Source organism: Thunnus albacares, chromosome 13, assembly GCF_914725855.1.
Source record: "Thunnus albacares chromosome 13, fThuAlb1.1, whole genome shotgun sequence".
In the NCBI taxonomy this organism is placed as follows: Eukaryota; Metazoa; Chordata; class Actinopteri; order Scombriformes; family Scombridae; genus Thunnus; species Thunnus albacares.
In genome coordinates, this window is record NC_058118.1 from 10,583,596 (window position 1) to 10,594,546 (window position 10,951).

The 10,951-nt window shown below is 40.1% G+C and overlaps 1 protein-coding gene and 1 long non-coding RNA gene across 8 annotated transcripts in view; one reads left to right on the plus strand and one right to left on the minus strand.

The window, feature by feature from the left end:
- Window positions 1-8,375, minus strand: part of LOC122995106 (glutamate receptor 3-like) — a 71,280-nt gene extending 62,905 nt beyond the window's left edge. For 6 of the 7 annotated variants that reach the window (XM_044370117.1, XM_044370116.1, XM_044370119.1 and 3 more), the window contains exons 1-2: window positions 8,095-8,274; window positions 7,548-7,706 (exon numbers count right to left, since the gene is read on the minus strand). In XM_044370117.1, the coding sequence (XP_044226052.1) occupies window positions 7,548-7,706; window positions 8,095-8,182 (247 nt within the window). In that variant the 5' untranslated portion in view covers window positions 8,183-8,274. Of the gene's footprint in view, window positions 1-7,547; window positions 7,707-8,094 lie in introns of all 7 variants that reach the window. The other variant, XM_044370120.1, reaches the window with a different exon arrangement.
- A 226-nt stretch (window positions 8,376-8,601) lies between these two features.
- On the plus strand, window positions 8,602-9,412 carry LOC122995107. The gene is made up of 2 exons (XR_006406724.1): window positions 8,602-8,785; window positions 9,164-9,412. It is a non-coding gene; the product is annotated as an uncharacterized LOC122995107 (long non-coding RNA).
- The last annotated feature ends 1,539 nt before the right edge of the window (window positions 9,413-10,951 follow it).

Genomic DNA, 10,951 nt, shown 5'->3' on the forward strand with positions numbered 1-10,951 from the left:
TGCACTGGGCAGCAGTCAACGAGACAAATAATCACCCATTTATTGTGTGTTCATACACAGGAGTCATGCTATATTCTTTTTCCGTTCTGGTCTGCATGTGTTTAGCCAGTGAGAGCCAAACCAAATCAACAACAAGGATTTTCCTACAGCCCATAATGCAGGAAAACCTAAATAATTTGCAACCATGTAAATCTTCTTTTATCTTTTATGATTTTATCTAATTAATGCCCCATGGGTAACTTTCTAATGCAATGTGCACAGGCATGATAAAAAGTGTGCTCTATTTATAAGAAAAGCATCAGCATAAAGACATGAAAAGGTTAAAAGTCTGTAATTCAATTTTCCTCAATACTGATGACAAGAAAACGCATGAATAAAAGGTCTGGGGGCGTACATATTTAAGGTCACTGAGGACCAAAGCTCTAAATGAAGCTGAAAGTCCTCCATAGAATTGTAATTGATTTTGTAAAATCTTTGATACCCTAAAGAAAACATGTCATTATCTTTGCATCTAGTCGCAGGTTTTATGTGTTTTCAAAGAATAGGATAAGAGTTTGGGTGAATAAATCTCCATCCCAGGCTTATAACCCACCTGTAACTTCCACACAAGGGAAGAGGCTGTAATTCAAAATATCTGGTTCATTTCCATGGATATCTTCAGTCCTTCAACCATTTTTAACCATATAAATTTAATTGTAGGATATTACTTGATGTAGGACAAATCTTACATAAAAAATCAGTAATCAAATTTTCATTTTAATATTTGAAAATGCATCATAACTGTCAAAATTAAAACGGAAACTGACACAATAAAGCAAAATCCCGCTGTACTTAAAATGAAATGGGATGTGAAATGGATTTTGCAAGGTTTACATTATGTCTAAATTAAGCCATCTGCCACCCAAGGAGGCACAGTAGGAGGTCAACACTGCTCAGTTACCACAAAGCTGTTGTGTTATTCGTGCTTCTATTGTGTCCACCACATCTATATCGCTATACAGTGGCAGGTGAGTAAATATATCAAGACAAAAAAAATACAACATTTCATCACACTATGTAAAATACTGTGGGAGGCAAATGCTTACAATTACAGTACCTCAAACTTGTGATGTAAAAACTGTTTCCAACAATATTTCCAACATTATGCATGTGATTTTGAATAGTGACTCTTTACAGCATCCACTTTGGTCTGAGTTTCATAAGCTGCACTCGCTCCACTGAAAGCCTTGTTAGGAAATGTTCATTCATTTTCGCCATAAAATCACAGCAAATTGTTTTGTTTGTTGTTTGTTTTGAGATGAAAATCTAACTGAAGGCAAAGCGCACACAGTTTAAATGATCTGTGTGTTATGACATTTAAGTGTTTCATATTTGTATCCGCATTACAGCCCGCATTGTTGTGCAATTCGTCTCAGTTGACCAACCACAGAGATAGCGGAGGGCATATAGGGACTGAAGGCTGAGTAGGTGTTTCTCCTCAGGCAGTGTGGTTGCATGTTGGCTGGAATTCCCTCTCTACAGATTATAGCTTTGTAAAAGCACACATTTTCTTCCAGTGGGTTAGCCCCTGCAGATACACGTTATTCCCAAAGAGCGGGGCAACACACGCTGGATTAGCCCTAATCTGAGAAATACAACTGGATGCAGCCCACATGCAAAAACAACATGACAGAAGGAAATCTACAGCAGCGGTACACAGACAAGGCCTGTGGCTATTGGTGTCTTGTATGGAAGAATACACTTTAATATTTCAGTGCACCGCAGTAAAAGCGCTGCTAACACTCCACCTACACATGCTTTGCATATACTGCAAAAACATTTTCCAAGGACCACTATTACAAGAGGCAGAGGAATATAATACAGTCGGTTTGAGAAGAGCTGCAATGCTCTGCAGAAGATACTCAAATCAAAAATACTACCATCAGAAAAAAATGCTCTTGAGTTAAGTGGAGAATATGACGACTCTTTGTGCAGTTTGGTGACAACTAAATTGATTCAATAAAATATTAAAATTAATTTTAAAAGACATTTTCACCATTCCTCAGCTCTAATTTTGGTGTTCAGTATTGTAAAATAACACAACACAGATGTCTAAAGACAGAGAAATGACTATATAAAGACAATAAAGTATCAAATATGAATATAAACTAATGAGGTTTTAATTGTTTCAAGTGAACTTAAAACACCAAAACACTGAAGCAATTTTGTTCCTTTACGTTCAACAATCAAGTATGTAGCATGTGCAACTTTTCCAGATTCATGAAAGCAGCACCTCTAAATTATTCACTGCCCCGATGGCATCTTTGGTTTTCTTTTGCATTATTCTGTGTCGTTCTCAGGCTCGCTGTCCTTGGATAATCTCAGGTAACATTTAGTGAATAACAACAGCAGAGCTTCTCAGAGGCTGGGCGCGCTGAAGGACGTTGTGTAAGACTGCAACAAAAACTGCTGCAGCATCACTGTACTGTAGCTTGTCAGTAGTGATCACCATCGCTCCCGTTACAGCGCTGACATGTAAGCACATTCTGATGCACAGGATGAAAGACTAACTGCACATCTCCAGTGGCTTGCCCCCGAACCTATTCAGTACAGTTCCGCCATTTTACAGCATTCTGACCAGCTATGCTATGAGGGAAAACACTGCTGACTTAATGAGGCTGGGGTTAAGCGATTCACTTTGAGAAAAACAAGAAATAAGACACTCTCTTATAATAGCTTTGTGCCTGTTTGGCCAAATACATGCAGCTTTTTGCGCTTGACAGGCAGCTTCTATTGTAGTTATAGCCATTTATTTAGCATCAGTATGTTTTCAAAGGAAGCAAAAGGTATTTATGCTGCATGATGACCTATGAGTGTCGTTTTGCCTGACAGCAAACACCCTAAAAGCACTTATTAAACTAAGGGTCAAACAATATATTTACGTCAGTGAAAGTATCAGTTAGAAAACAGCCTCGCCTGCAACTTAAATTGCTCTTTAGATGGGTAAAATTATTCCAAAGATATTCTGAACGCTTTTATGTATTCAGTCATGCTTCCCAATGAGAACAGCATGACAAATCTGAGGATGAGTGCTTGTCAACTTGGGGCAGGTCATCCAAACTGACAGGACTCTGGCTGCAGTAGCAATAACTCAGATATTTTTATCAGTGCATCATGATAACAGGACATGCTTTTGGGTAAGTGTCTCTCTCTGTTCAAGGGCTCCCAAATCCAGAGGATCCATTTAAAGCTTTCAAATGTAACACAAACTTACCAAACGTCTGATCTTCCAAATATTATCAGTGAGTGATTGGTGGCGAATATGTTTTTCATGCTGGACAAGTTTTGATAATTGAATTCAGACTTGCACGGTGTCGCTTTAAAGCCGAGCGTGGACTTTTTTTCCCCCCCTGATTATCAGTGACCTCACTCTGGTGCCACTATATTAAAAAACTAAATGGTCTCAATAATCATTTACTGTATGAGGCCACGTTTATCACACCGGCCAAAAAGTGTGGATTAAGAGCAAAACTAACTATCATGCAGAACGCTCACCCTCAGGCCGAACAATTTGACAACCTCGTCTCTGGTGCTCATGTATCATTCATGACTTGTCGGTTTAAATGAGTTCTCAGAGTCATGATGGATCCAAGGTTGTTATGTGTTGTTTGGTTACATTTCAGCATGTTTGTTTTGCTACAGCGACTACAGCAAAAAATTATGTAAAGCGCTGCCAAACTGACATTTGCCTTTAGATATCACAACACTGTAATGATCCAACCGCTGAAACCTCACAGCTTCTGAAATGATGGCTGCATGTGAGCTGTTGCATTTTTAAATACTGTACTTAAAGGATGTATTAAATACTACATTATGAGTAGAGCATATAATTCAGTGCACACACTATGAACTGTGATTTCAGCTCCTCTGCTCTCCTAAATCATGAAATTGTTAAAAATCCACATTGGATTCGCTAAAGTAGACTGCTGCTCCTCCACTCCCTGCCTGCACATAACAAGGCAAAATGAATGATGGGACATTTTTGATCATGTATGGACTATTAGCTCACACCATCAATGTCGAATGTGTTGTTCTACACATGCTAAATCTGCATACAAGCATGGCAAAAGCTAAAATTCCCTTATTTGGCACAGCTTATGAGTCAAAGTATTCACCACAGTCTCAACGATGCACAAGAAGAAGAAGAAGAAGAAGAAGAAGAGGAGGAAGAAGAGGAGGAGGAGATCTGGCTACTGGTTGATGCTGCATTAATGAGACTGTCCGTTGCCTACACACTGAAGCACTCTAACATTAGTCTCTGTCTGAGCAGCAACACACTGGTTGAGTCACAGCAGAGGGAGGATAGGTAGCTATAATAATCACTCTAAGAAGAAACACCGTCGTATTGACATTTGATCAAATCAAAGTTAATCTCTGGAGAAATTCTGCTCCAAGCAGATCCATCCTGCTTCCACTTTAAACCAGAGAAGTGAAAAAAGGAAAGTCTTGAAAAATGTATGAAATGGCTTTTTAGGGTTTTTAGTAACATCACATAGTGGCTGAAAACTGACAGGACATATCTATTTTAACTAAAACCGAGCTTACAAATCACTACCATATTTTGATTCATGCATTTTACATGGAGGAATCAGAGTAAATCTAAACAGAGAAGCTTTGTTTACTGAATGCTCTGGAAATGAAGATGTTTCCTCAGCCTGTCTTGTCACTATATCAAAAAACTATAATCCTACATGCACTTGCTTTATAATTCCTTCCTGATTGTCCGGTTGGGCAAGCAGCTCTGTCTCGACTCTTTCCTCTTGCCTTGGCCTTGGTCTTAATAGATATAACCTTCCCATTTCAGCCTTTATGCACACAGCCCGCCCAGGCCTGGAGCAATGTGTCACATCGATACATCCAGCAGCTTCACTCCAGCCACAAATTGGTGAGATAATAAACACGACAGCGACAGTGAAGTTCCCTTTGTCCGGATCAATTGAATCAAGTTACGATGACTGGCAATTGCTAGCTGCAATATGTTATTGCTTGTTTACAGGTTTGTTATAGGTGTTTCACATCTGCAATGCAACCATCAAACTGAAAATTCAGTGTCTCTTCGCCAGGGGAAGTTCTCCATGAGCCATATATTAGTAGAGAGGGACTGAGATAGAGAAAATGAAAGCTTGGTGAGAATTGATTTTTCCATACCGGAGAACAAACTGGAGCCATACACACATACACTGCTGCTGGACGATAGCCTTCCACCTATTGATCCGCACTGCCAATAACACAGTCATTTGCCATCAGGGATTTGTAACAATCATTATATACTGACCCAGCTGGAGGACAGCAGTGTTGTCCTGCTTTATTCCGTTTTGAATCTATACAACAGACGCAACAAATGAGCTCTGAGAAAATGTGTAATCCCTCTTTATTTCATACATAAGAGGACGTTTTGCAGACGACACCAAAAGGTCAGAAGCAGTAAGCAGATGTAAAACCTCAGTCATCTTAACACTTGCTAATATTATCTAAATTAACGATGTGAAGCTGTGGGAAAGCACAGCAATGACTAACCTACAATTCTTGCCAGAATAGAAATGTGTCAAAAGAATCATCACATTCACTTGCTACATCAACACCTGCCAGGCAAGCAGGGCATTATGCAATCCAGACTACTAAAATAAGAAACATGTAGTTTGGTGCATTTTCAAGTAATGCCTTAGTCACAAACTGGCCTGGCTGGTGTGCATAATTAGCTGCTCACTAGTCTTTTTTATCAACAGGAAAGCATCTAGTTTAGCTTGCATCATGCTTATCTTGCTAAAAATTAATCCACTTCCTGATTATCTTGTCTTTCTTCATATCCTTTAAGAGGAAAAAGCCTCAAGCTTCTTTCAAAAACAATGGATTCAGGTTTTCTCAAATTGAATCCTGGCTATGGTCTGAGTCTTTAATAGCTGCACGATCCAAAAATATAACCGCTTTTGTGATTCCACAGGCCTCTAGTTTCCTTGTTTTACTTTATAGAAATGCACATGTGGCAGGAAGGTTTTCTTTTTTTAGTTCCCTCAAAAACTTGGTGGAAGATGAGTTGACAATAAAACAAAAATATATCATTAAAAGCATTCTCCTGTGGAATAAAACATGCATTGATAGTTCTTCCTACATATATGGTCTTATTATACAAGGCTGTATGATGAAATTATTTGAGTGTGGGCGTACTGTAAGACAAGATGACTGGAAGAAAAACTTGAAATGAGAAACAGGTTGAAATAGGAGAGTTTGTGCTTTCTCCTTGATCTACACGAGCCAAGCATGTAATATTCATCTCTTCCTCAGCAACAACATGCTGAAGTGCCCTTGAGCTAAACACCGACCCCACAGCTGCTCCGGTGTAATTACTCAGCAGCCGAAAGTGCAAGGCCGCGTGGACGAACTGGGCAGCGTCAAGGTGTGAATGCGTGCAAAGCTGTGCCCCCCTCCAGCTTCTAACCAAAGCCTGCTGCTGGAAGTAACGACATGTTCTACCCTCGCCAACAACTCCATCATCTAAACTACATTTTTATAGCTGAGCCCTACAGTAGATGTATGAGGTGTTGTGTTCAACTTTCTTATTTTCTCACTTCATTAGCTTACACCAGCCGTTTCTACAGCGGCTGACAAAGTTTGGAGAGCTGCAGCCGATCGTTGCGCGTGAAGTGTGAAGTGCAGCTGGTGGGGAGAAGGATAACAAATTAGTTCTCCAGACAGAACTCAGTGCCCTACATGGCAGAGGAGTGACTGGTGGACCAATTACAAAGCCATCTCACACCACACATCCCTCAAATCAATCACATTTGCGGAGATGACTACATGGATTACAGCATCTTACAGTTGATACAGCAGGCTGTTTATCCATCAAAAGTGCAGTGAGAATGATTTATGCCAGCGTGCTGTTAGTCCACTTTGTAACTTGGAACCTGCACCTGAAAGCCTTTATCTGATGTCACAGCCAGATACTACAACAACCAGAGTAGCAATAGTTTGTTTTTTTCTTTTTTTCTCTCTCTCTTCATTTTCAAGCTCAGACATCTAAGTGCTGCTCATCAGCTTCTCTGGAATTACTGAATTACTCGGTTTACAAAATCACTGTGTCTGGCCAATTATAGGCCATCATGCACCATCATCCAGCTGGATGGCATGACAGAGGAGTTTATGCATGAGATCGGACACTTGGCAGGTGTTTTTTTTTAAGTGTTAGAGCCAATTTAGTCACACACCAATTTCAGCTCATAAACATCTGTCATTTTTGGATTGTCTGCCAGTAAGACAATTACAGCAACAATTATTTCACTTATACTCTGTGTGTGTGTGTGTGTGTGTGTGTGTGTGTGTGTGTGTGTGTGTGTGTGTGTGTGTGTGTGTGTGTGCGCGTGTGTGTTTGTGTGTATGTGTGTCTAAGTGTTTAACTGAATTATAGCCTGGAGCCAGCAGCTTTACATTTGGGTAACATTTGAAAAAAAACCATATCTACATCATGTTTTCATCATTAGGGTTTCTTATTAGCACAGTGTGTAAATACTCACAGGCGTGTGTGACAGAGAAGCTGTTGGAGGACTCCAGGTTGTCAACATTGTAATTGAGGTGGAAAGGTTTCTCCGTCACATTTTGGTTGGTGTTGTACAGCTGAACAGCAAACCTGAAGGCGCTGTGCTCCTGCACTGTAGAGCGCATGAACAGTCCACCTACAGGAGAGAAAATGTCACATATAACAGCGCTCTCATTAGTTCAACACAATCTATGAAGAATGCACTTTTTTTTTTTTATTCTCGCGATACTTATTTACAAAGCAATTACGCATTGGGAAAGAGCAGTTCATTTATGAAAGGAAGCCAAGAGAGAAATGTGTCCACTAAATACACTGCAGATACTGAAACTCACGTTTAGATCATTTGGATCAACTCTATTTTTTTTTTACCAAAGCGCCTACAAAGACGCGCAACCTTCATGAGAAGTGAACTTGGCAATGAATTATGCAAATAACCTAATCGGTGCGACTTGCAGAGACGTGTCCTATTTAGAGTATGTGAACAAAGACGTGCATATGTAATCAGAGTATCCCATTCAACTTACCAATGTTGATCTGATTTGGAAACCCTGCCAGCGAGTCCCCCCAAAAATACAATAAAACAAGGACTGTCGCTATTGTGCGGTGCCACATTTTTCTCCGAGAAGTAAAATCAACTCCTGGTCTGGATGTGACAGAGGAGGCGCAGGGAGAACCATGTACACGGGCTTGTACGCAAAAGAAATCCACAAGATGCGTCGGGTCCCTTTCACTCACTGTGTGCACCCACGTTGAATGTGTGCCAGCGCAACCGCAGCGCCAGTCCTCTGCTGCTGGAAACCTAAAGCCAGTGTTTTATCTCGAAGATGGTGGTGGTGGTGGTGGTGGTGGTGGAGGAGGAGGAGGAAAGGCAGATCTCCTCACTGTGGATGAGGACCATTCAAATGGGCCACAGAGAGATAGAGGAGGAGGGAGGCAGAGAGAGAGAGAGAGAGAGAGAGAGAGAGAGAGAGAGAGAGAGAGAGAGAGAGAGAGAGAGAGAGAGAGAGAGAGAGAGAGAGAGAGAGAGAGAGAAAAGAGAGGGAGGGAAGGGGGGCGTTTATCAAACTTGGTCTGACGTTGAATTATAATAAGAGCAGCCTCCCGTCTTTCTCCTCACGTCACTGCAGAGTTGGTGTGGTGAGGCGGTGCAGCCTCAGCTGGGCTTGGTGTGTGTGTGGTGCAAAGGCAGAGAAGCACACACCAGCCATGTAATAAGTATGGACCAACAGCACACTGCTGACTTGTGTGTTTGTGTGTATATAAGCCATGAAAGTATCTATCTATCTATCTATCTATCTATCTATCTATCTATCTATCTATCTATCTATCTATCCCTTTTCTCCAACACATCTCGTCTCTCCCTCTGTAGAGTTCAGATGTGTAGGAGCACTCATGCAGCATTAGTCCTGCACACTGGCAGCATAACTTAGGCTGTCCCCTCCAGGTTTTGAGTGCAGAGACCGTAGAAGATTTATCACTGTTTAATCACTGCTTGCCAAGTGGCCTAACTAATGCTATACATTAAAATCCTAATTGACTTACTTGTAGTAGGCATTTGAATTCACACTCATTTTTGTTTGCTAACATCAACAGGCGGTGCAGGGAGTTCAGGAGCAGCAACTAGATTTGAGGACCTGCTGTGATGGTGTGTTTGGGCTCAGAAAAGCCAAGGACAGTGGAGTAAAATATTTTTTATGTTTTCACTGCTGTAAATTTCTCAAATTCTGTACAACATGTGTTGAATTCTTCATTGACAATTTTTTAATGTTCAGACTAACATTGATGAAAAGACATACATATATTTATGTTCACAATCTGCAACTGAATGCAGATTACTGATGGTTAAAGATGTGTTCAGTACAGGTTCATAAAAATTTTTAAAAAACACTGCACAACTCTTCTGTAGTATGTTTTCTGTTATTTTGCTTTCATGACGATGGTATCTGAAGCTGTTTCTGGTTTCCTTATATACAAGTCATCAATCAGCTAGATACTATGTACACTAGAGCTGCAACGATTAGTTGATTAATCAATTAGTCGATGGACAGATAATGAATCCCAACTATGTTGATACTCAATTAATTGTTTTTAATCATTTTTTAAAGACAAAAATGCCGAAATTATCTGATTCCAGCCTCTCAAATCCATATAATATAATAGAAATGAATATTTTCTTGTTTCCTTAGTCTTCATTGATGGTAAACCTGTAGATTGTTGACTGTTGGTGAGGACTTCACCTTGGTGTTTTGAAAACAGTCATCAACATTATTCTCCCATTTCTGACATTTTTTAGACCAAACATTCATCAATTAATTGAGAAAATAACAGATTAATCTGTATGTAATGATGGATTTTCATTGAAGCTCACACTGGTCTGCACCTCACTGTGTTCAGAATATATGAGTGTCACTATTTGCATCATTAAATGCATCCGGGCACTGTGCCATATGGTCGTCAGTCTAAAGAATGTATCACATTAGCCAGCAGGACCCTGACTCACAAAATACAAAGTATGATGAGATGCCAGAAGTTATCATCATTAGCAGCTGCCACACTATTAGCTGATTGTCTTTAAAACTGGCTGTATCTCAGACAGGCAGACAGACAGCAGAGAGACTACAAGGGATCTGTGCAGACAGATCTTTGAGCTTAAAGAGACTCGATTTGTTTGTGGTTTAACATGGCCCACTTAATTATTACACCATCCACATGACAGAGAAGTTTTGCTCTGCCTGTGAATAATACTTCCATGACGAGAACGGGAATCATGAACAAAATCACAGCAGCAGCAGCACAGCATGCAGTCACCTCTACCACCTACTGTAACATATTGATTGCCAGGTAATCTCACGCCCTAAATTAATCATGTCTGCGAACCTGCAGCTAATCTCAAACATGCTCCAGTAATCAAGAGCTGGATACAATTCTACTAAAGCAGCTCTGCTTGATTTGGGTTAAACTCCCCAAACTTGATGTTATCTTTTTTTTTCTGATTGCTTCTCATTTAGAACGCTGCAGCTCTATTTACTCCCGTCTAAATCAATGATGTCAGCAGCCTGTGCTAAACGCAGCATCTCAGGTTCTACCAAATCACACCTCTAGAGTAGCTAAATGTAATCATTTTCTTTCATAACGCCTTTTTATTATGGTATGAAATTTAAAGCACATTCTGTACTGTAGTGTGTACAGGAGTGTGATTTAAAATCCATTGAAATGCAGTTATTCAATTCCATTTTTAAGGATGACCACTCTTCTGCCTCAAGTTCATTCTCTTTAATCATTTATCTATTTCAAGTCATTAAAGTAAAAACGCTTTATTCTCTCCAGTATTGCTTACTCACTGCGGGCGACTCTTACGTTCCATTAGATTGGCTGTGCAAT